This window comes from Acipenser ruthenus, chromosome 25, assembly GCF_902713425.1.
Source record: "Acipenser ruthenus chromosome 25, fAciRut3.2 maternal haplotype, whole genome shotgun sequence".
NCBI classification, from domain to species: Eukaryota; Metazoa; Chordata; class Actinopteri; order Acipenseriformes; family Acipenseridae; genus Acipenser; species Acipenser ruthenus.
Genome location: NC_081213.1, coordinates 23,239,601 through 23,266,726, shown reverse-complemented (window position 1 = coordinate 23,266,726; position 27,126 = coordinate 23,239,601). Strand labels below are relative to the sequence as shown.

Here is a 27,126-nt window from a genome sequence, read left to right as displayed (position 1 = left end):
TTGATGTAATTTACATTTTAATGTACATGAACATATGGAAAGGCTAAACGATAGCATTTGTATTTTGAGTAAACCAAGATTGGGAATACTAGAAAACTTCATGCAAACAAATTAAGCAGTGGTTTCAGACTCAGAATCACATCAACATAAGCAACTGTCAGTTTTATGTGTGGACCCTCAGGTTGTCAGTGACAATGCGTTGACATATTTCTGTACTTTGTACCAATGTCAGCATCAATGGTATAAAAACCTCATTCCTCATCCTCTAGCATTGTCATAACAATTGTGAAAGAACATGTTAAAGAGTGACTTGTTAATGGTAATTTTGAGGGTGAGAGTTTACCAAAGTTGCATGGAGACACATAAATGTGAAGTAAATATGTCCAATAAAGCATACCAACTGTATAATTCTATAACCACCATAGAAACACATTTATTCATCTCCTTACAATGCCACACAATTCAACTATCTTAATTTAGGATGATGAAAATAAGTGGGTATAATTATAAAAACTAGCACACTTGTGTCTGGAGGAGACAGTATTATATCTACTGACAGTTGACATACACATTGCTTTTATCAGCAGTTTCTAGGTTACCATAGACAACTTGGCATCAGGCCATGTTTTAGACTATATTTAATAATTTACAAGAATAGGGAATCTAACATACAATGCACAACATTACCACTGGCTTCATTTGGAGAGAATATTTTCCATTTAAACAAAGCGTTGAACACTTTAGTTTAAGATTGCTTATAAACCCTCAATATTGCAACTATAAGTGCATTATGAAGAATGTTTTCAACAATATTAACACACATAATAATAACGCACTTACCTCAATTTTTAAAAACAAACTCTACCACCAGTACATGAACACAACAAACACAGACAATACCAAAAAAACCCAGCAGATTGAAGTTTTATCCGTAGAAGAGCAGAATGACGCAAGCAGTCTTAGCTCTTTTAGCTAGTGCTCTCGTGGTTTATATATCACCAGAAACCCTCGATAGAATTACATCCTTATTATGCACAGCTGGGTGTACATTACTCCTTATATAACATGACACAAATCTTTGCTTAAGTAATATTACTCCTTGAAAACCCTGGTAGACAAAGGACGCTATTTTAATGAATGTACACCATTGCTACATTCATGACAAAATGAAAACCAGAATTACTTGGATGCCATTTTATTAGTCTATTGTTATATATCTGTCAACATGTATTGTGTAAAAGTCATTTGATATGTACCTGAATAAAATGGTTCTCTGCTGTTCTGTTTGAGAAGTTGGACTGACAGAAGAAAGCCTGGACTTCATTTTTATCACACTTTCACATCATGTATTTGGTACATGCTCCAGTTTTTTGTGTCCTGTGGAGAAATTTATCTTGGACACTTTAGGCTTGATCCAAGACAAACAATCAGATTTTCACTTACTAGAAGCTGACAGTGATACTGTAAAGACATGGTCAAATTAAGTTATTTAAATAGAATATATACTGTATGAGTGCATAATTATGTGTATATTTACATACACAATTAGACAGAAATATATGTCTAATGCACCCATACAGTATTTATTTTAATTTGATTATGTCGGTGCAGTTCAGTTGTTAATAAGCAGTCAATGGATGTGCAGGTTTGTGTTTGTTTATATTTACTACTTATTAGACTGTTATTGCTTATATTTCTCATTAAGACTTATATTGGTAGATTCAACAAATTATTAAATCCATAAAACAGCTTTGCAAAACATTGATTATCAAGTCTTGAAATTACACTGATATCTTGTGGTTGCATATCTGTTGAATGTTTATTAAAAATATAACTCAACTTAAATATGTGAGTACTTGCTCAAAATACTGTCAAAGAAAAACTAAAGTGTTACCAATATTTAAATTCATGCTGTTTCTTTTTTGTGTTGGTTTTGTTCTTTATCAAACCACCCACACAAGGTTACTGCTTTTTCTTCTTGTTCTATTACTCAGTACTTCAGTATTTCTTCTCAATACCCTTGGTTCTGGTTTACACACTTGTATCCAAGGCTATCAACATTAATATTTATGTCAGCCTGTCTCTCGCAGTTTTGAAAATAAAACCTTCAGGTTTATGCAGATATATAACATTCTGTTTGGCAGATGTTCTGCTTCTACAGATTCCATTTACAAAGGTATCGAGTTGAAACAGGGTGTATACCAGAATAGTACTTAAAGTGGAAGTGATTTCATCCACAATGTTTGTTTATCTTTAGTTGTCTGGATCACTTTTGACCTAAGCGCTGCACTTTGAGGCTCACATTTGGCAAGCCTGTAAGACATGCTTCTCTCACTTTTGACTAATTGCTAGCATCAAACCCTTCCTCTCCCAGAAGGCTTTTAGCTTCTGTGCACCAAGGCTCTGAGATGCCCTGTGCTGCCTTTAGGAGTCCATGACTGTGACAAAACTGAAAACTTTTTTTTTGGTCTAGCCTTTTCCTGAAGTAAAGTGCACTGAGATGGCACAGCTGTAACATGTGCTATATTAACTGAAGATGATTGTTGTTGTTGTTACTTCCCTATAGATCTACAAATCTCTGTTTATTGGAAGTTCAGCTGTCCGATTTGGTTGCTTCTCATCCCAATACAAAGTGCTTAAAAATGCATCTGTTAGGCAGCATTCATCACATGCACCCACCTGCAGAGTGCTTAATTCATGTAGTGAAAAGTATGTTTCATTCAACAGGTTTAGTATACTAATTATGTAAGGAATTACATTTTTTTCAAGTTTCTCTCACTCCCTAAAATGGGAAAAATGATAGTATTGTAGTATATGGGCAGACACTAAGAAATATCAAGCTATGGGATAAACATTATCTTTTCTACAGGCAACTGCTTTAGGAATGTGTGATAAACCAAACTGCACAATAATCCTTGATGGAACTTCCCTTATCAACATGAACTTGGTTGTTGTCAACCTTTTTTTTTATTATTTTTTTTACTTAATTCCTGTCACATTTATAGATTAGCCATCACCATGCTCCCAATGTCTATTAAAAAGACATAATCACTATAATTAGTGCTGACATCTAATTAACATTCCACTTGCTTCCTGTATTAACAACAGCTGGACAGCCAGTTTGGTGACTAGGAAATGGTAATTTTGTTTTCAGTAGCATTTGACACTGCAAACCTGCGTCCCTCATATACATCTATACCACTAGAGAACTATAAGCACGAGCAGCCACTGGTCTTTACTTATATCTACATGATATGTTTTATTGAACCTGGAGATCAACAATTAAAGGGAATGCTGGTACATGTTTTGCTGCAGTTCTGTATATTTCATTGAATAGTATGTGGTCTATTTTTATACTGTTACTGTTGTTCTTTGAAAAATCTTTAAAAAAAAAAACACAGCATGCTTCATTTTATAATTGACAGCTTTCTGTAAATAACATCAAGACTGCCAACGATGCAATATTATTATTATATATCTCTGAACACAAATTCATATATACAGAGAAAGATGCAAGTACTCTTCAACCAACACTGTATCTGGTCTTGCATGATCATAAAAGCAATTGGCTTGTGGCTTGCTTGGGTGTCCACACTTCAAGATCATGACTGCACCTCAGGAAATGTCAGCCTTAAAGGTGAGCATGCATATCCCCAAACCACATCAGATGCAGCTCACCCCCATCACAACAGTTGGCTATATTTAGAACATGGTTATACCAGGACACGTTATATACTTGACCATATAGTTAACTAGAACATTGTTAACCCACTAACAGATTGCAGCATCAGGAACTATCTTTTCTATCTTATGGAAAGTTATTTGCCATTTTGCCACATACAAATTCCAATGGCCATCTGTTCTTGACAGCCTATAGTAAAAAAAAAATCACACATAATACTGCAAGTGTGATATTTTCTTTACTGTCAACTGCCATTGCATACTGACTGTGAGTAACTTTTTAAGTGCAATATGAATGTTTTTATTCTTTTAGAACACAAATTTGTTTATAGTAAAATAATAAGCTGAACTACACAAATGTTTCCCAGTCCAGCAAATCCATTCCTTTTTCATGGAATCATCTGTGAATGAAGTCGGTTTTACCAGTCTTCAGTTCCAGTTCCTATTGGACAAGATTTCAAATGACAAAATCATTCCCACGCATATTGCAGCTCTGGGAACTTACAGAACTGTAGACTTCGGAAAGGTCAAATACCCAGAAGCTACGGAGATGGAAACAGTTCATTAAGTGGAGGTCATACTTCGTTTAGGGCTGCAAAGCATTTTGTACCATGGCGAATGATAATACCGGTGTTGTATCTCAACTTGAGAATATACAGTTCTTTTGAAGACGGTTTTAATACAATGATGACTATTGAAACGTATGTTGCCCCCTCAGATGTGCTGTGTTCCTGAGGCTCGCTATCCATGTGAGTCATAATCCTTTGTAGCTTTCAGTATTTTATCTGTCAAGGATGATTGAAATGTTCAGGAAAATGTAGAACAGCAGCCCAGTTATCCTGTAGGAATGTATTAATATTCCATAAAAATCAAAGTTGTGATGAGAAACGTTGTGTGCACTGCACCACTGAAACGTTTATGTTTGTTAAGGTAATATCACTGAAGATACAGGTATACTTTTACAGTAATATTCCAATAAGCAGTTCTAGCAAGAAGATATTATCTTTTGCAGTTAGCAATGAATGCATAAACCTGGTAGATTTAGGGGGTTGTGGGAAAATGGGGGTCGTCACAACAGAATATTCATGGCATCACGTTGAATACAAACTAAAAGCAAAAGGAAGTAGACCCTCACCATCAAATACTTGTGTATGAAGTGCATGCAGTAGATATTAACTTACCCGTGTATTGAAGTATATCCAATTTTCAATGATAAACTGTCTTAAATGTGAAATGTGATACAGTAATATACAGTAGAATTGGTGTGCTTCTTCTTTGCCTTGTTACTGTGGTGAAGTGACATTAACTGTTTTCAAGGGATCCATATGAACAAATAAGTTTCACGCATGATTGTGCTGCAGGGGATAATTAGCATTACCTGAAATCTTTTCTTCTGTGCTGCAAGCTGTTAGTGGGTTGAGGTTTCCGAAAGTACGATAGAGAATACTGTAGGCCTTCCCACTGTGGGAAGAGTCTATGGTTCTCCCGTTGAAATTGCTTGTAGTCAGTGTGCTCTAATATGACTGCTTTGCCGTCCCTCAGCAAATAAGGCTAAGGCTGCTGCCTGATAGGTGTATCATCTCACTTTGTCTCAGCATTGATTTCTTGCTTCTTTATTTACTTCATAAAAAGAGTGGGGGGGGGGGAGGACCTGAAGCACACAATTCTGCGCTGTCTGGACATTTTTTGGACATCTTTTTTTATTAGTATGAGCAAGCTGTTGCTGTTCTTCTGTGGAGTGAAGTTGGATTTTACATTCTTTTTTAAATGTGTATGGTGATATTTGCTCCGGTAAGGTTTTTTTTAAATGTATTTTTATTAAGTAGCTCTGTCTACACTATATATACTGACTGTAATCTGAGTATTTGTAGATTATTTTCTGATCTATTGGTCATATGTCTGTAGTTACAGTATTCTGGTGTGTAGTTTATAAATGCAGTATTTTTATTTTTATTCTGCTAAGGTCCTACGGTAAATATGGTATTAATTGATGTGTTTGCAAAAAGCTTTTAAAGCATTAGTTGCTCACCAGAATGTATCACCATTCTACTTGTGCTGCATTCACTGGAAATGAAATATTTAAAGGCAGCATTGAAGTACTGGAAGCTTAAAGCCGTTCTAGTCCCTGCAGTGCTCACTATGACATATTATTAGAGTAGTTATGTTAAGTTTTCTCTGTTTTGCAGAGCTGTTTTTTCCCCTATAGTGTCTATTTCCATTAACTGGCTAGTGTTAACACCTGTTAAGCTATATTGTAAATACATTTATCATGTTCAGTGTTGTGGTCATTACCTTGGTTTAAATATATTTGGACTTCCTCATTCCTTTTACATGTTGCAGCAATAAAAACCAAATATTCGAATTTAAACATGTTGCTATAGTTTGAGACTCTGTTATGAAAAAGGCAATATCCCGAGCTACACCCTCCCATTGCTTCCATACCACAGTCTTTCTAAAGATGCATTTCTTTTATGACATGTTCATCATAATGTTCCTCTTCTGTTGCCCGATTAAATAATCAAAGTGTCTTTTAATTAGTGCATTGACAATAGAGGCTTTGCTTTTCATGCTTATTCATAATGAATGCATCTGAGAACATCAATATAAGGGTACCCATTGTGCTTCTCTGCTGGCAGTGCTGTAGGCATTGCAATTCACTGTTGCACACTCCACATTCATTTTGTCATGGCAGGGTTAAAACAATCCCAACATTTTTACAGTACCTTATTTCTCTTCTATCATTTTCCACAGAATGTTTCATCTTTCAGAACATACTGATTAGATGACACTGATCTCAAATTAATTGGCTAATATTGCTGCCCTTCTGTATGACAATTCATGTTCCTTCCCATCCACAATAGGTGCTAAATGATCCATTGCATCTGTCCATAACCATAATAAAAAAAAAGTCTTAATTAATCTAGAGACTGCTGTATTCTGGCACAACCTGTGCTAGAATAATATAATATTTTCCTATATAAAATCACTTTTTTAATACTATTGCTTTTCTTTGAATCCCTGTATGTAATAAGAAAACCACTTCTTGGTTGCTTATTGTTGATATATTTTTTAAAAGACAGTAATGCGATTTATTGTAGTGCTTTAATGCCAAGTTATGTCTTGCCTGTATGTTTAAAATCGTAAATATGTAATTATCCAAAGGCTGTTTAAATAATGGATTTAGCTACTTTGCCATAAATGCAAATTTAAATACTGCTTTGCATTAGTGGCACTTTTTTGATTTGACTGCAAGTTTTTAAATATTACATTCCCTTCTTCCTATTAACTGATTTCTTTGTATATTGGTTTATGATGGCTGAGTTACCATTGAAGACTCCAGGCCGATACTTTGTTCAAGTTATTTATACATAAGAAATCAATTAGTGTGTACGATGAACTAAAAATTAAGTAGCGATGGGTAAAAAGCTCTGTCCTGAATTCTACAAATTGCTGTAGCAGCAGAGAGTAATCGAAAGATCAGGGGATTGTGTATAGAATGGATGAGCAAAAACTGTTAATACTTTACCGCCATTTCCAAAATGGAGTAGAGATAATGATTTTGTTGTCCTTATGCGTCAAAACCACTGTTCAGCTTTTGGTACATTAGTAGGCTACTGCTTTGTAATGAAACATAAAGGTCTTTGGCTTTTATTTTGCAGAGCAGCGTTCGCTTTGATCATTTCAGTACTGATATAGAAATGGTAACATTTCTACATCAGTGAGGTGCTGGGGTTGGGGGGGGGGGGGGGGGGGGGGGGGAATAGTATTTTTAATTGGAATTCTTTGTTTTTTGGATGAGTCGGGGGGGGGGGTAAGCCATCTATGTAGGCTTGGTTGGAATTTATTTATTTATTTATTTATGTTGACATCTACTTTTGTATGTATTTTAGTATGTACGATTGTAGACGATAAATAAATAAGCTTCAAGTGCCATTTGTGTTTGTAGTTATATTAGTTATTATACATGTATACCAATTATGTAACACTTCAGTGTGGAGTAGTGGTTAGGGCTCTGGACTCTTGACCAGAGGGTCGTGGGTTCAATCCCAGGTGGGGGAAACTGCTGCTGTACCCTTGAGCTTTACTTAGATTACTTGTACTTTACTTAGATTGCTCCAATAAAAACCCAACTGTATAAATGGGTAATTGTATGTAAAAATAAAGTGATATCTTCTGACAATTGTAAGTCACCCTGGATAAGGGCGTTGGCTAAGAAATAAATAATAATAATTTATTAAGCTTTTAAAATTTCGATAGAACTCCATAACCCAGTACACAATTTCTTTATAATTGTTCGATGAATTCCTCTAATCATTTTTAATGCATTTTCTCTGGCACTCTTTGTTCGCCTCCGTGATAAATAAACTCAACATGATTAGATGTAGCCACCGAATATTTTCAGTATTATAAGAACATTTTATATGCATACAAATGTGTGAAGATGGAAGTGTATGCACATACAGTAAGTGTGGGTGGGGCGAGGGATGGGGTTGAGAGAGTATGACAACATGTATACAATCCTGGTCCTGCAAGCTTCTCCGATAGGAATATTCTGAGGAGGCTCCAGTGGCTCAAGATGAGGCGCTTCTTCCTCCTCACCTTCCTCAAGTGCTTCAAGCATTTCTTGGTCGCCCAGCAGTCTTCGACGGATAGCTATGTTGCGCAGGATACAACATGCTACGAAGAGCCTTGCCACAGTTTGGGGATTGTATTGAAGCACACCCCCTGATTTTTCGAGGCACTGAAACCTCATTTATAGAAAACCAAAGGTCCGCTCGATCACATTCCTAGTGGACCTGTGTACCCTATTGTACGCCTGTTCTTCATTCATGTGTGGATTAGATACAGGTGTTAAAAGCCAAGGACGCATTGCAAATCCACAGTCATCTTTAAACAAAACAAACAAAAAAAAACACTGGATAGTATTCAGTCGTGTTCTATTCAGCAGAGTCAATTAAATTATATTGTCATGAAAATATTACTGTAATATCTAGTATGTCGTTTTCCATACAAAGATTTCATTATTTACTCTTAGGCTTTTATTTGTATAATTCAAATACAATCTACAATAGAGGTCAGTTGTAATATATTGTGCATATCCAGAGTTCAGATAGGCTACAGTTGCATTGATAATTTGTTGGTACAATGCTACCCTGTTATAATGCGGTTGTTGGGGTCCATAATTAGGAGACAGCGTTATTGGTGTTTCGCCTTACAGTTTACAATGTCCACAAGCCAAATCAATATTGTAGTGTACGGTAGAAAATTAAGGAAGGAGACACATAGAATTTGCAGGTCCTCGAATCCACGGTTTATAGGGACGATTATTCACTGGGCCACACCAAAAACAACAGTCTTGCACTCTCACAGCAGCACATTCACACAGCACATCCTCTTTATGCTTTCATGTCCCCCGCCTCCCCGGACGTCACCCACCAATCCCGGCTGAGGCAAGCTTACCGCTTCCCTGCTAACAAACACACATACACAAGCAAACAACAGGGTCCGTAGACCAGTCCTGCAACAGTATAAATCCCGGGTCGTTGTTACACTATATACAGTGTAATCGAAACTGCTATTCCACAAGTTTAAAGCTTACACCACTCTTATTTAAATTGTATAGTTTCTGTAATAAATGTTAATGTTAAACTGTAAATAAATAACACAGAATCCAAGGACATTTATACACACTTGTAACATTAACAGACAGTTTGTTTTTACTTTTAGAAAAAAAAATACAGTGCAAGCACAGGAGCTTTATAAGTACTATATGTCCCAGTTTCAACTTAAATGCATTTAAATACGGTAATTTAAAAACAGCAATACAATAAAATCACTGTGTTGTAGGTTTTCTTTAATTTTTTTTTGTATTTTAATATTACAATTTATCCTAGCATAATTCACGCTAACATCACCAGGATCACTTAAAGTATCTGGAACGTTCACCAAACGTTTGCGAGTCAAATTGCATTATGGGGGAAATTGGAGCCACGACCTTACCGTGTTATAACCGATTCCACACTGTAACAGGTCGCGTTATAACGTGGTAGCACTGTACTAACATTACACTGGATGCAAATAACGGGATAACATGTTAGCAATACAACAAATTTTCCATAAAGTTACAAATGATTAAAACAACTGAATACATCTCATTCATAACCACAAGTATAAAAAAGGCTAAAATATTTTCATAACTACAAATACTGACTTATATTGGTAGTCTTATAAGACTGACCTACTAATATGCCATCTGGTGTATTGGGTCTCTGAAATTATTAAACACAGCGGATTATGTCAAAATGGAAGTCATGACAGGAGCCAGGGAAATCTGCATGTAAGTTCTAGATGTTATAGGATGCATCACAAATCTGCTGCAGGGATTTGAGTGCAACGTGTGTGCAATCGATGGCTCCCATTACTCTGGGAAATCCAGCAATGCTATAAAACTCCCTTTTAAAATGTTGTAGCTGCTCCTGATTAAGTGGGATACTGATATAATCATTAACCCTCTTATCAAGCCACCCGTGACCTTTTGAAATGACCCAGACATAGAAGGACAATGCTGCCAACACCTTCATATGCGGGGTATGGCACAGACCTTTTTTGTAGGCAATTCAAGGTCCTTCCGCAGAGTCTGACAGAGGTCGACAATAGCTGCCCTCTCCAGATGCAATCGAGATTTTAGATCGTGATTTGTTAAATCTAAGAACTGAATCCTGGTCCTGTACACCCTCTCTCTGTATTGTCGGCGTCTCTGCTGGGGTCTGTCTCAGGCTTGCACTCAAGCTCTAAAATTACATTTTCTGCTTCTGCTGCTGCAACTGCTGCCTCTCCCAGCAAAGCCAGACTGTAGTTTGCTTATTCTATTTTTTTAACACCAAAGAACTTAAATACTGTTTCAGTGGGTTCTATACTTTTTCGTTAATTAAAACCCTTCTTTTCCAAGTGCAAATTAACTCCTGATAAATCATGACAATTAACACTGATTTATTTAATTCCCACACAAACAAAATGAATAGTCGTTAGAAGCACTGCTCGTTAAGATATTAAAATTATTTCGTAAATCAACAGAATTTCCAAAATCACATTAGCATGATTATTCAATAATGAAATAGACATAACGACCGCTTGAAAATGCCAAAATCAATGCTACATACCAGTTTGTTAATTAACACATTTACAAACTTTTTAAAACACATATGTATCTCTTGCCAACTGCATCTGTTATTAATGCCACCCTGCCTAAACTGTATTGGAATTCCAGTAAACCATTTTTTAATCACATACTGTCACTTCCTTGTGTGGTGCACTTAATACTATGGCGTGTTTTAAAATAAGATCTCAGCTGAACTGAGACTTACATGCTCTTTTTCTGTAGCAATACCCAGCACATATATTTAGATGCCTAGTGACTACAGTATAAGCATCCCTGAGTACAATTCATCCCACACATAACATACGTCAAGACTGCTTGCTCTGTCTAGATCTCTAGAAACCCCTACAAGGATCATTCATCCCTGCCGTTCACGCTTAGCAGAGTCTCCCAATTCTGATCAATTGTATGAGATGGTTATCTGAAATTGGAATTATCAAACCCATTTCTCTGGCGCCCAAATCCAGAATCAAACCCTTGCCACCAAATGTATAAGGCTAGTACTGCATTAACCCACTGAGCAACCTTGATAGTTATTTCTTTTCAAATTCTAAGTGTTTGAATCAATGTCAAGTCCATTATATGTATCACATTTACCCCTCTGCAGGATTTTGTAGCATCAGGTGATATATAGACAAAAAGGAGCTCACTTTGAACAAGATCTCTGCTAAAATTGCACATATTTGATTTTCTTCTTGAAGATTAACTTTTAAACAGAAAATTGTGTGCAAGTTTTGGCACTAGGACAGCTATAATATATAATCTCACTCCTGTGTGCTCTGCTCTCAGAGATAAGCACCCCCTAGGTTCCCCTGGTTAGCTCTTCCCCAAAGATGGTTCCTGACACCTCCTAACTCTGGCCCTGGATAGAGCAGCCTGCAGTTAAGTCCAGAGTTTTGATGGATTCTTGATTCCTTGCCATTGCATAATGCATGTACAGGTGCAATAATGGTGGCGAGTCTCAATATTAAAAAGCTGCCAAATAAAGATGTGCAAGACTGTGAACCCTGGAAACATGGGGGCCAGATCAGCCAATTTAAAACATGTCTCCACAAGCCAATTTATGTCAATTAAACACGCTCTACTGACAAGCGGAATCATGTGTTAGAAATTTCTTTCTTTTATACAGCTGGGTGTGAATTGTGAGTGGGCAGTATCAGAAGCACTTGAAATGTATCCTTGCAGCAGGTATCTTGGGTGATGTGAAAGAAAACCTGTTTTTTAATTAAAGATTGTACATTATTATTACAGTATCCTTTTAGTAAAAGCTGGGAGGAAGCTTGTCACCAGGATGCTGTTAGTTTTGTTTGGCACCCAGTATGACCACTTATGAGAAATCATGGCTTTTATGCTTTAGTCTGGTTTTCCTGTTTTTGTTGGGCTATTTATGCATTTATTCAATTTATATTGTAGCAGTTCATGACTAAATTGTCTTGACCCTTTCAGATCAGAAAGGAACATCGCAATATTTAATGTATCTGTTTGTTTTGTTGTTGTTTTTTTTACACCAAAATTGACCCAATATGACGAAAAAATGCATTATGCAGCTGAAGTGCAATATACAATTAAACAATTATTCTCACAGAATGCATGTTGTTTAAAATTAAACTGATTGGCACCTGTTAGAGTGTACCTTCAGGTCATATTCAGTGAATAACAAAGTTGATGTGGTAACCATACCTCTTACTGTGGTATTAGTAATAATCCTGTCAAAATGGGTAGAGGATGAGTTTATGCATTAGGTGAGATAACAGGTTGAGATGAAAAGGTAAGGGAGGAGGCGGCTTTAGTAAGTATTACAAGATCATGGCTTTTCAGTCTGGAGATATAAGAATGTATATTTAATAATATAGTACTGTGGAGTCCCTGATTACTGAGCAGGGTGAGTCATGCAGTCAGGGGAGATCTGATTTGTGACCTGGTTGTGCAAAGTTGCCGATCTTTGCTGGGGACTTCTGTCATTTAGGGAGGCAAAACAGGCAAGGAGTGTTTCTCCTCAATGCACTACAGTGGACTCTACTGGCCAGACACACAGTGAGCTAAAAACAGAGACCTGCACAACTGTGTCCTCCAGGGGGCGGTAGCTCGCTGACATCCGCTGTAAAGTTCCTGAGTGTAAAGAGGCAATTGGCTTGGTTGGGGGATCATGGGACTCAGTTCCTTCGAGCTGCTGAATGGAAGTAGCAAATTGGGACCATTTCATCAAGTAAAGGCATGTCCATGACATGGCAATCCGAAGTGTAACCTTTATCACATCAATCAAATTACAGCCTCAAGTCCGTCACAGGTATTTAATACCCACGGCAACAACATTTCAGTAACCTATATTTGAAAAAAAACAATATTCAGAGCCCACTTTGTGTGTTTTGTTTTTTAATGCTATCTGTCATAGCAAGAAAAAAACATTGGAGTTTGTGAAGGATGTGCTGAAAAATGCAGGATATCTGCAGATAATAAAATGACAAATCTCAGAATGTTATGTGAATTGGATTTTCATAGCGGGATATGTTTTCCAGTTATTTTATTGGACGAAACATATATAAAGACGGGCCAGATTTGAATGTTTTTCAGAACACCACAAGAAATCAAGTAGGCTTTAACTTTAATACCAGTAATACAGTAGCTTTAAGAGGAATGCCTTGTCTTCAGTTAAACCCAGTACATTTTATTTGTTGCTCCAACCATTTTAATTGAACTGCATATCTTGTGAAAAAAAGACCGAATGCCGACACTCAAAGATTCATTACTATTCAGTAAGAGCAGCCTGCTACATGTATAGTTGAACAATTAAAAACAGTTGCTTTAATGGAATTTCTATAACACATGATCACAGCAGAATGGATCCCCTGTCTTATGTGGTGTAGCACAAAACCGTATCACATTGTTAAAATCTTCTGAAGCAGGAAATGGATGAGAGAGAAGATCCTTGGGAAGATGGGAAGGAATTCTTATTTCTGCAGTGCAATAATTTCATGCTATCTGTTTTGATCTGTTACAGACTTTAGATTTCAACAGAGTGAAAGTTGAAGTTTATTGGTACAGATACTGGTACTGATGTGCTCGCCTGATGTTAAGGTGTCAAGATCAATGTACCAAATCAGCTGTAAGAAGATTAATAATGTCCATTTGCAGGTTTTGTCTCTTGTGACCAAGAGCTGCTGTGAAAATGTCCCGCATGCATTACATTTTTGTTGGCAGTATTTTGATTTAGATTGCAGTATATAAATCATTCACTTTTTTAATGACCTGTATTATAGGTGGCGGAAAAGCACACATTGACCACCTAATGGCCTACAGGTAAATGAAAGAAGCTGAAGGCCAACAGAAAGAGCGGGGTGCTGTACTCCTCATCTCCTGCAATAAATGAACGCCTGAGATTTGTCAAAAAAAGCCTTATTTAACAATGCCCCAAGCTGTGAAGAGGTTTGACATGATACATTTAATATGTGCATAACACATATAGCTTAAAATAGTAACAACAATTATAGTGTTGGGAGATTAGTTATCCTAGTTCTCTATGTGTTAATTAAGGTCACTTTAATAGCAACCTTATACGGTATGATCAAATATCAGTCACATTAATTTTGGTTCTGAGTCACACATGGAGATGCTTTTCCGAGAAAGGTTACAATAAGTTTAGAATAAATGTCTGAACAGTCTTTCCATAGATCATGGATAATGCACACATGAATCTCATTGGTACGTATTGTGTCGTAATTGCATTCAGCAAATCACTTTATAATAATTAATTTGGGCTTTATAATACATAAAGCTAAATGTCAGGATTTTATTACCAATCTTGATTGACTGTCTGTGGGCCAGTTCTGCCTTCTCATTCCATATGTATTGCAGCAAATGTTCATAATGTGAACCCTAGGGTGTCTGGCCTCTTACATTAATCAATGACAGTTTGCCCAGTCATTCTTCCAAAGATGATTGCAGTGTGGTTGTGCGACCACTGTTCTTCCAATTGAGCTGTGACTGCTTTCTTAATGACTCACAATTAATTTGCACTAGTGTCTATTTTTGTTTCTCACCTGGAAAAATCTGAAAAGCAACTTTTATCTGAAGCCTGATAACATTTCCTGAAGGAGATGCATTGATTACAACGACATCTCAGGCCTTTAATTGATGTGTCTCTTTGAGTAGAGCTCACGTTATTTGGTTTCCAGCTACAAAAAACCTCAGAGCAGCCTCCTCATGCTAAAGATTTCCTGTGAATCACTTGCAAGCACCAATTAGTTTGTAAGAAAAGCTACTCTTCAGGTTTCCAGAAAGATTTAGGGATGGCAAGTAGAAAGTTTATTTTATTAAAGTTTCCTTCAAATAAATTGACTCTTTCAGCATCGTGTGCCACAGCAGGAATGTTTGTTATTAAATTGGATTGTCATAAAAGTGATGGATTGTTTCTTGAGCGATTTATAATTTTAAGACACTTTTGAGACTATACTGGAAGGTGAAATATACATGTGAATATCCTCCAACTATCCCATATTAGTATTGATAGAGGGTAACACAGATCCTATAGTATTGGAAGTGTGGTTTCTCTAGTATTGAGCAGTAGTGCTCCCTGATAAAGTAGACAGATTAATGGAATCACTTGTTTGACCCCCAACTCAAACTTTGGTTTTGCTGCAGTTTTTATACCCTTGATATGCTGTGCCTCTGTAAAAATATCTGATGCTGCACATACCCACTCTGAGATGTCTTCAGTTTCACAGTCATTGATCAGCAATACAAGGGAGTCTGACTCAGTTCTGTCTGGAAGATGCCCTTAGGAGCTTTAGAATCTTGAAAGTCTTACTGTAACAGCCACCCAGTAAGACCCACTACCCAAATATCCATGACAAAACATTTAAAGAATGTCCTATTTCACAAAGCCTATTCTTCACTCCATGGCATTAATATATCTGCAGATGTGAAATAGCTACCTCAGTAAAATGGCAACAGACTTATTTTGTCGTTCACATTAGAGTAAATTGTATATATTTTTTGTGTGTGATCCATATTGTGGTGATCATTTGGTGACACTGTTAATTTTCCAATGTAATGCAAAATAACATTACATTAAATTACATTAAATCCCCTACAATGTGTTGGTTTTTCAGACAGAAATGTGTCTTGGCCTTGTAAAAATGCAAATTGTATGGTTCCACAGAAAAAAAGAGAGAGAAATGACAAAGCAAAACGCCTTTAGACTCCTGGATGCATAGTTGTGGGGGTGTGATCAAAGCATGCTGTCTCTGAGACTGTCATTCAATATCAAGACAGATGAAAGTTAGCACTACTGACTGCTAGATTCTGGAGGTGTTGATGTGGGGACCAGGACTCTTCTGCTGAAATCTCGTGCTGTATAAAGGATGCAGCAGTTCAGTCTGTCAGCTACTTTTGCTGTGTTATGTGTTTGATTTTTAACAATGGAACAAAAAACATGTTCTTCAGCTTCATGAGAACCCGTATAACTTCAGACTCAATCGTAAATTCAGTCTGACAAACATTTTGCCTCATACCTACATCAGTGTTGTGAATTGCACAGAACATTGCCCATAAGATTAATTTACTGGATGAGCCTACGCTATACTTGTTATGAGCAGAACATATTGTATAAATATTTATAAAACTTTATCGTGGTAATATTTTACAGTTCTGGGGAAAAAAAACCCTGTAAATTATGTATAACTACTTATTAGTTATAACGAGGCACTAATTCTGTTTCTGTTTTATTACAGCTTTTTGCAATTTTTGCATTTGCAACATGTGGTGGTTATTCTGGACAGCTGAAAGTCAGTGTAGACTGTCAGAACAAGACAGACAGCGACCTAAGTGTTGGGATAGAGTTTGCTTACCCTTTCAGGTAAGACAGTGGGCCTTAATGTTTTTACATCATCTTGTATCATGCAAATGTTTGCAGTCAATTAAATGCTGAAGTCGTTCTCAGCCTCGTCTGTTGTCTTGCTTTTAGAAACAGGTAATACATTGACAATGTATATGTTAACCCTTTTTTAATGTAAAATACATACAGCTCAAACAGCTGAGGCTTCCATTTTGTATCATTTTACAGCAGTAATGTTAGTGCTCCAAATAATCCCTTTAAAGCTCAGTGCCCGATGATGAGCTAACCAGACACCCTGCTGTAATATATATGCACATATATTATTATTATTATTAGTAGTAGTAGCAGCAGCAGCAGCAGTAGTAGTAGTAGTATTTATTTCTTAGCTGACATCACTTAACTCTGCACTTGTTACATTTATAATGGCTAACAACTCAGTACAAGAGATGGCAATTTCAATTTAAAAAACACTGCTTCGTGCTTTGAAAAGGAGATTCTTAGAACATTTTTTTCCCACTTGACACACCTAGATCTGTTGCCAAGGAGGTACCGATTCAGCAAGAAGGTAGGCAGTGCTAGAAGGTGTGGTTCAACAGTTTCCGATGGTCTTAATTCTTTGAAGGGGAGCTGTCATGCTTTTCTAGTTCTTGAGAGGACTGCAATTGATACCTGTATAAATACTGACCTAACGTTTATAGTGCATTCTTCATTGTTCTGTTGATACACACCAGTAACGCCTGTCCATGTATGTGGTATTAGTGCTGTGTATTAAAGACAAACTATTATAACCCTATGAGGGTAAGAGTTGCATTAAGATATTCTTGGAGCTACTTATAGTGGCCAATATAAATGTCGCTAACAGACATGTGACAATTGCACAATTTAATGTGCATTGTGGGATTTAAATCTAAATTCAGAGTTTAATTAACTTTTTTCTCTATGGTATATAATTTAAATGAGAAAGGGTAAGGTAATTGGGAATTTCTATGACTGGCATTCTGTATCCAGAGTACAGATCACTTTAACAGTTTACACATGCTGTATGTGCAATGCACCTTTAATACTTCAAAGAGACTTATTTCTGTTATTGTTAATTCTGACATTTCCAGTTTTAAAAGCAGTAATTATTGAGTAAATCTCACCTAACAGTGCTCTGAAACTGAAAAAAAAAACGAATTATATATTTACATGTTTACTCAAACAATATAATTTCATTGATTAAAACAGAACTACATTAAAGTGTGGAAATTGATAAAAGTGAACACACCGGTAAATTAGCAGCAATAGCTAAAGGTGGAGTTAACATTCAATTAGCCCTTACATAGGGAAAGTAAAACGCCATGAACAACATTAATGTTATAAGACCAGAAGGACACAGGCACAAATGTGGCTTTTATTTGTAATATCTAGATCTAGTTGCAGGTTGAGCTGCAAAGAGGTTTATAAGAGCAGTAAACACACACTGTTCAGTATGTGTGTTCTTCAGGAGAACATTTCGATTTTAACCATATAAACAGCAAAATTCTATTGCAAGAAGTTTCATTTAATTTGAGATTAGGCAGAAATGTGATAAATTGAATTTAATGTCAATAAATGTAAAGTGGCACTTTAATCCTTACCAATGCATTAAGCAGCACAGAGGACACAGTTAGAAATTGATGATAGTCTTAGGACCGAGAGAAGGAGACACTTCTTCACACAGAGTGGGGAGGGTATGGAATGGGTTACCTAGGCATGTTGTTCAATGTGAATCACTTGGGTCCTTTAAAACCCAGCTCAACAGCGACTGTACAAGGAACCAGACAAGCATAGATGGGCTGAACGACCTTTTCTTATGTTTTTATATTCTTCTATATAAATATATAAATACAGTAAATAAACAAATACAAATAATATTGTTTTTTGCAGTGGAGAGCAATATGAATTTTTGCCTTAAGTTCTATTATGGAAAATACTTTCAAGTTTTGAATAATGTATTTTTGTATTCCAAGAGATAGGGTTGAACAGATGATTATTATGCAGGAAGGAGGTTTGTATGGGTGGTTAGTTTAGTCAGACTTGCAAAACTGCTTAACATGCAGATGGAGCTTTGGTCAGTGGCACTGCCTTATAAACACCGGCAGCATTGTGTACAGGACGATTTAAAACCGAGAGTGTGACAATACTGCAGTAAACCTGTCTAACATGATGCATAAGTTACAGTTCAAACAGATATAAATTAAAGAACAAATTACACCCATATACCCATACAATGAAGAACATGTGGTCTATATGACACTTATTTAATTTATCCTTATCCTTATATTATATATTTACTGTATAAGGGCATTCATTGATATTGTGGTTTTCTAGGTGGAACTGGTAATATATTATATACTGCAACTTGGAACTTTACCATTTCCGAAATCAGAAAAGGCATCTGCTTGCTTGCAGTCTGATGGAATTAATGCTGCCAAGTATTCTGTTAACCACCTGGCCATTCTCAGAATGGCAGCCAAAAAAAGGGAACTGGCCAGGGTCATATTGCAAGTGGCTCAGAACAGACTGCGAGTGTCTTGTACTAGTTCAGCAAATCAATTGGCTGACTACTTCAGCTGTTCATTGAAATCTATTTGCAGCATACTTAATCATTTCACAGAAAAGCCTGCAGTAAGGGGTCACAGATATCAGACTGGGGAGTCTTTAGACCTTTTTTTATGAACAAAACTATTCTAGCCTGAGGTGATTTGAGTTATTTGTTTATTGCAGGGGTGTCTGGCCACAGTTGGTCCTCCCACTCCTGGTCTTTGTTCTAATCCTTTTCTAAATTGTTTAATTGAACCAATTAAACCGCTATCAAGACCTTGAAGTAGTATTTACATGCTTAATTCTAACAGGCCACCACAGGAACAATCAATTCTGTTAAGATTCCAACACTTAATAAAGTCTATTTGGTTTTGGTTCCTGCTAGCAGATTAGCATTAATGGCAGAGAGGATACTGACACAAGCTTAAGTGAACTTCCTAGAACTGCCTTTGTTCTACTTCGTATCCTCACAAACCTGACTTTTTGTCAGCTTAGCTATTCATGAGCACCTGGTTTCCCTTCCCAGTTGTTAAAGGGGAAAACTATATCCCTTTTATATTCCTTTTCTGTATTGGACAGGAACAATAATAGTTTTGGGGATTTATTTTAGTTAAAAAAAAGGGAAAAATTACTTCAACTGAATTTCCCTTCTGTTACGGGAGTCGTGTAGCAGTGTGGGAACATTTTCACTAAGTGGTTTCCCAGCATCATTTTAATGTGAAATATTGCATTTTAGGTAAGAGGTACATTTTCTCATAAATTTAGACCAAAAAAAAAATCACTCCATAAGGGACGTGTAGCTGCCAGGGCTACATCTACTACTTGATTTGTGCAGCTTTGAAGTTCGCCTCTGCATTAAAAGTGATCTGTAGAGCTTGTCTGCTCAGCATGATGCTTTTATGCCATTCATCATTGATCAGACAGAACAGAACTTACTGTACCATTAGTACAGCCTGTAATGGTCACAAAGGTGTTTTATAGAGCAGGGTGAAAAGCCTATTGCTCATGACTGCTTTTTTTTCAAAGGATTTCACATCAAATTCTCAGCAAACTATATTTTTTTGGTGCTCCGGTTTGTAAGTCTAATAGCACAACAGTACTGCCTTGACAATAACTATAATACAAGCTTAGTACCTTGACCCCTTTACAGTACCTAACTTGTATTCTCCAACCACGAATTAGCTGTCGTATATCATTATTTGACGTTTATCAAATTAATTATACCCCATCAAGCAGCCCCCTCATGTTGGTCTGCAAGCACAGCAGCCCCCTGATACCTTTTAATGTACCTTCCCTATAAAGTACTGCTAGCACTTCCAGATTACAGGGTAATAACTGGGTAAGTATGAATGAGTCCTGCTCTTACTTGGCAAATCAAGTGCAATTACATTGAAATGGCCTTGCAAACAATATTTTGTTTCCTGATGTAATCACACAGTAACTTCATGACACTTGCCATGAAAATTGCCAGAAATGCTGAATATAAAAAGTATATAATGACAGATTTTGATTTTGATTTTCGTTTTCAGGTTGCACCAGGTGTATTTTGATGCCCCCACGTGCGATGGTAAAAGACGGGAGAGACTGTTCCTGATAGGAGACTATTCTTCTTCGGCCGAGTTCTTCGTTACCATTGCAGTCTTTGCTTTCTTGTACTCATTGGGGGCCACTGTTGTGTACATTTTTTACCAGAACAAGTACAGAGAGAACAACAGGGGGCCACTTATTGTAAGCAATGTTCATTTCTAATAATTAGTATAAAAATGATTGTGATCACGCTATATATATATATATATATATATATATATATATATATATATATATATATATATATATATAATATAATTATACACACATATCCTGATTTGCAGTATTTGTTTTTCCTCTGCCTTTATAAGTGCATATGAGTTCACCCAATGCTCACGGATATTAGGAATTCTGACAGCAGTCCCATAGCAGTGATGCAGAACAACTGGCTGATGTTAGTATCAGTAACAGGCACAGTCTCTTCCTGCAGCACACCGTGATCACAGTGCAGGTGTAAACATGTTTGATGTTCTAGATTGAACAGTGGTTCAGAAAAGCATAACTGACCTACTTCACAGTGCATGATTCTGTTATAGAATGTCTCAGCTGTTCGTTAATACATTGAAACATTTCTGATTTATGAATTAGTATCAGTGGATCTTAATTGTGTTCTTGTTAGCAAACGGTGATTGTATCAATTCAGTACACATATGTTATCAGTGTACTCGATAGTGCCCTCATTGTTTTATTGCGACACATCTGTTTGCAGAGAATTCATGGTCAGCGTAACAATAAATTGCAGGTATTTTTGGGGGGGGTTTGGCACACAAGTAGTTCAGTTGCCTTTCCCTTTAACAATCTACCAGAATGAAGATGATGAGTGGGTGAGAGTTGCTTTGTGAAAAGTAATTAGCTGTTTCTAGTCGGTGATTATGGCTCATTTTAATGGTAGACATCCTGCTGGCAGACTGACAAGTGATGCAGACTCACACTATGACGCCTTCCTGAGGCTACTTGGCCATCCATCTTAATCACTGTTGTTTATGCTAAAATGCCTCCTTTTATGAGTGAAAAAGTCATAGAACATGTAATGTTAATGAAATTAATATCACTTCTCATTAGAACAATATGATGACATGTCGCAGAATGAGAATCCATTGCCCTACTGTGGCAGGTCTTTGTTATATTGTATGCCGTGCTATATTAAACCAGGCTTATTAAACTTACTCAAGGATTAGGTGAGCTTGGAGAATTAAGTACTTTGCGTATTTGTATTTATACTTACATAGCATCTCATTACTTTACAAAATTAATGAGATGCTATGTAAGTATAATTGGTATTTTTTAAAAAGGTCTTATTGCAGAGGAAATTTAGTGTACAAAACTTTTAAAAGTTATTTTTTAAATATATTTTTATTTGTATTTTATATTTACTGGTGTGGTGCTTGTTGTTCAATATATATATATATATATAGATCAGTAGTAACTACTGTATACTCAAAATTCTGAATTGCAGATACTGGCCATGTTGGCCATTTCCGTGTGAAAGGGGGAGGGGGTGGAATAAGACCAAGACAATGTGTTCTCAGTGAATCAGCTATGTTTTTTTACACCTCAACAGGATTTTATTGTGACGGTGGTGTTCTCGTTCATGTGGCTGGTGAGCTCGTCTGCCTGGGCGAAGGGTCTGTCGGATGTGAAGACCGCCACAGACCCCAGTGAGGTGCTTTTGTTAATGTCTGCATGTAAGGTGCAGTCCAACAAATGCCTTCCTCTCCATAAACCTGTATGGGCAAGTTTAAATACTTCTGTTGTAAGTATGACTTAAAATCACTGAAACGTTCTCAGTTACTTTGGTTTTCCAGATAATTCCTTTTCCTGTTTGAAGCCAGAAGGTCTTAATTAACAACACACAACAAAGCCTTTTGCTTCATTTGCAATGTACACATTATTGAGCACCAATGACAATGAGACCACATTTTCTGACAGTGTGATTAAATATTACATTCTAGTAGTCTGTAACGACCTAGGAATTGTGCTACACATTTTGCTTTGCTTTTTTGTGTTTTATCTTCTAAGGTGGTGAATGTACATCACCATAGGGGTTGATAGAGGGGAAGAGGGCTTTCTGACACCTTTTGGAATTATTAAATGAAATAATTTTTATGGTTGTAGTACGATTTTTTTTCCATTACATGTGAGATTACAGCACAGCAGCGATGGCTCTGGATTTTAAGAAGATTGCTTCTTGTTGATGTTCCTGCCACTTTCTCAGATTTCAAGCAGTTTTCAATTATTACACACATCTACCCAACATAGCTGTATTAGCTGCTTATGTTTAAGGCTCTGTTGGGTACCTATTTTTTGCAGACCTTAGCTAATTGAAGTAGAGCGTAATTTAATACGATAGTCATAAAGACTGCTTGAGACACGAAAACTCAATACAGTAACTTGACCATGATGTTGACCTGACCTGCCAGAGTTTAGATTCGTGTCAATTTGAGTATTTAATTCTAATATACTGCATAAAATGTACAATAAGTGGGTATAGGAATAGTATACTGTATGTGGTAATCTATTTGTGTATATATTTATTACATTTATATTGCGCTTTTCATACCAAAGTATCACAAAGCACTGTACGCAACAAAAAACACAATACATTAAAGTAAAAGTTCCCAGACATGTTATCTGCCACAAATAAAAACATGTTCAAATAACATGATAAATAAATGATTAACTATCTTAATTAAGGTACAGTAACAATGGCATTTCTAAGGTATTAGTGCTTTGCCTATGTTTTTCCAGGTCTTTGGATTCTTAAACTTTGTTCTATGGGCTGGAAATATTTGGTTTGTATTCAAGGAGACTGGATGGCATTCTTCCACCCAGAGGTATCCTTCAAGCACCACAGAAAAGCAACCAAGAGGCTATAACCAGCAATCCTACAACCAAGGCAGATATGAGCAAGAAAACATTGGCCAGTCTGGTGGTACCAATCCACCAGGAGACTTCGGTCAGCAGTCAAACTACGGCCAAGTGGGTGGCTATGGCCAGGCAGGGTATGCCCCAAGCGAGCCTACCTCCTTTGCTAATTAGATGTAACATCTACACTGAATTTTAAGATACAAAGCTTAAGAGGGCACACGATAATCAGTTGACGTCTAAATAAGACTGCAATACGAGGAGTGTTTTCCTCTGTTGTTAGTATTCTAGTGTCAGAAAGGCAGTGGTTCTTGTTTCCAAACTACAACATATCTTGTTTGTAGGTAGCGAGAGGTACAATGATATTATCTGGGGAGTGAAACCTAAAGTTAAAAAGTTAACATTGTAGGTGTTGTAAAAATAATGTTATTGTAGTTTTCTCTCTCTCTCTCTCTCTCTCTCTCTCTTCCCCCTCTCCCTCTCTTTCTTTCTTTCTTTCTTTCTCTCCTTTTTTTTTTGGCATGTTGTATTCCAGTGGTTATAGCTGTTTGTAACTATTTGTTTCTGTGATGTGCTATGCCACAGATCTTGACGGAAGGTATTTTTGAACTCTGTTTTGCACTCTTGTGAAAGAAATCGTGGTCATTTGTAAAATTATTGAAGATGATGATTATTATTATATTGTGTTGAGAAAGTGCATGATATTGTACATTGTAAGTTATAAATCTGCTGCGTGTGCACATTTTGAGTAATTGTATAGCAGCAGTGCAAGCAGAATTTAATTTTAATTTAATTTATTCAACGCATACCTAAAATATCTAGTCTTTGAGGTTTATTTTTTTGTTCAAGATGTGTGAACTTTTTTTTTGTAATATCTAATTATATTTTCTTATACTTTATTTTAAAGTTTTTTATTTATTTTTTTCCTATAATCCAAATTCAGTTTTTTATGCTTTTAAAAATTCAGTAACAACCAAGTTCCTGATGATATTACCCTATTAATATTGCACACTGATAACTCTCCATGAACAATAGTTCTTTATTGTTGGTGTTTTGTGACTACTTGGATGTTAGTGGCTATTGTACAAGGAGCATTCCCTTTGTTTTGTACTTTTAGGATTTTAGTAAGTACACATGTTTTAAAATATGCTGCTTAAACTGCCATAATTCAGAACTGAAAGCACAAATATGAAAAGGGATGAGTGGAACACTGAGTATGTGTTTGAAATATCTTATAAATACATGTATTTAAATAATAAACACCAAAACACCCCATAACACCTATAGATTTTAAATAACAGTAAGTTGAATCATATTATCAAAATTAAAAGATATGCAGAACTGTAAATTAGGTTGATATACATTCATTAATCACATATTTCTGTAACAAAAAATAAGCTTGAATAGAAGTGTAACTTGACATTCTCTTAATTGTGAACCTTGTTTCTTGACTTCCAAAGCATGTGACTTAAATCATTGCAGTACATGCATTTGTTAAATGAGGTATATGCCATTGTTGTATTTGCTCTAAACTCAGTGTTACATTATAATGTGATCAGGTGTACCTGAATAAGATTGTATATCAGTATGCTTTTAAAATATGATTAATAAAGTTGTTGCACAAACCTTGCGTACTGTAATAATAATGCATTCCTCTCAACCAATTAACCAAAATCAACCAATTAACATTGTGTTCAATGGGTATTTCTTCTGTTTCTAATAGTGTATTATGATTACTGGTACATTAACTTTAATTACAAAAGGCTCCATAAATTTATCCTCAAACTTTGAACATTTTATACATTTTACTAGCTCTCAGGAGTGGTCAATGGCTTTCCTCTGATCACATGACCACGCCAATTGCCTTTTTACAACTTTACAGCAGATGTCGGCAAGCTACTGTCCCTGGAAGACACAGGCCAGCTCTGCAGGTGTCTGTAGCACGGTGAGGAGAAACAGCCCCTAACAATTCTGTCTCTCTAACACCCCATGGAATCCCCGTCCCTCATGAAAGGTCTCCTAATCAGTGACATTTGCTATAAAAGTGTAGTATTTATATGTGACTGTGTGGTTCTATTCAGTTATTGTCAGGTGCTGTGCATTAAGAACAAAGATCACATACAGCACAGTACTAAAACCCCTCTGCTGGAGTGCTGTATGTCAGTCTTTTTGGTGTTCCTGGGTGTGAAAAACTAGCTTGGTTGTGAGATCAAAGGATGCTCACTGAATCTCCATTTCTCCTGAGCTCTGGTGAGGGGAAAAATAATTGGACATTCTAAATGGGGGTGGTAATTGGACACTCTAAATTAAAAATAAATAAATAAGTAATTGTGGTGTTGTTTTTAAAGGTCACATTATGGCTGCCTTTCATTTTTTGAGGGATCACACATTTGGAACCAGTTTAACATAATGTATGCATCACCTATTCTTATAAAGATCAATATCTCAGACAGGTGTGACCATTGTCATCGTGGTTGACATTTACAGGAAGTAAACTCTGTCAATAATCAGCTGCTTAATAGCATTTTTGAATATGACGTGCTGGACCAGAATTCTATGTGGTTGTAATATATCATGCACATTGGTAATTGCTTTGTGTCTGGCATTTTACAGCGTAATGTCAGTACATGCATTTGTGGCATACTTTATGAATGCAAGTAAAGTTGGTATTCAAAATGGATATGGTTTTATACTCTAGTCACATAATATATTTAAAAGGGGACACTGTATTTACCCTCTGCAATAATGCTAGAAGCTAATTTTCTATTGCCTCATTAATACAAAATAATTTTCCAAAAAACGTGGACTAGTTCTACTAAATGTTTTGTGTAGCACTGCAGTAAACCTCTGCAGCAACAACGTAATGAGCCTAAGCCACCACACAATGAGCACATAGAACATTTCATTTTCAGAATACGGTTTTAAGTGAGCACACTAGGCAGATAACAAATGAAATCTCCCTTTCAACCCATGTGCCAGGAGCCTGATCAGGGAAAGGCAGCAGTAGATATTTTACAAAGGGTGACATGCTCTGTCCCCAGCCCCCAATGCAATGATTATTCTGTTAAATGCACCACACAGCCTGCAAATTATTTCTTGCTACTGTATTTCCCTGTTAGCAGTGCTTAACAGATCTTTTTTGACACACATGAAAACTGAGAGAAGGAATTGACATAACCCTTGTGAAGCCAATGAGAATATGTTGAAAATAGCACATGGTCTTATAATAATCTTCAACTTAGCCTTGAGTTATCTATAATTGGCATCAACTATCCGGTAAGACAATTCAACCAAAGCTTCTTTAAATCATTATAAACTTGTGAACGCGCCAAAATGCTGTAATCTGCCCAGAGCTGCGTTGTCCTCCGACGCTGTAGCTCTGAGGTGGCTGCATGGTGGGTCTGCAGTGTGAAAAGAAGCGGTTGGCTGACGGCACACG

At 36.5% G+C, this 27,126-nt stretch overlaps 1 protein-coding gene across 2 annotated transcripts in view; it reads left to right on the top strand.

The window, feature by feature from the left end:
* The window catches only part of LOC117413813 (synaptoporin-like), a 46,662-nt gene extending 21,345 nt beyond the window's left edge, over nucleotides 1–25,317 (top strand). Inside the window, exons 1-5 of one of the 2 annotated variants that reach the window (XM_034023152.3) lie at nucleotides 5,196–5,472; nucleotides 16,567–16,691; nucleotides 20,765–20,963; nucleotides 22,384–22,575; nucleotides 23,571–25,317. In XM_034023152.3, the coding sequence (XP_033879043.1) occupies nucleotides 5,449–5,472; nucleotides 16,567–16,691; nucleotides 20,765–20,963; nucleotides 22,384–22,575; nucleotides 23,571–23,861 (831 nt within the window). In that variant the 5' untranslated portion in view covers nucleotides 5,196–5,448 and the 3' untranslated portion in view covers nucleotides 23,862–25,317. Of the gene's footprint in view, nucleotides 1–5,195; nucleotides 5,473–16,566; nucleotides 16,692–20,764; nucleotides 20,964–22,383; nucleotides 22,576–23,570 lie in introns of those variants that run through there. The other variant, XM_034023151.3, reaches the window with a different exon arrangement.
* Nucleotides 25,318–27,126: the final 1,809 nt, after the last annotated feature.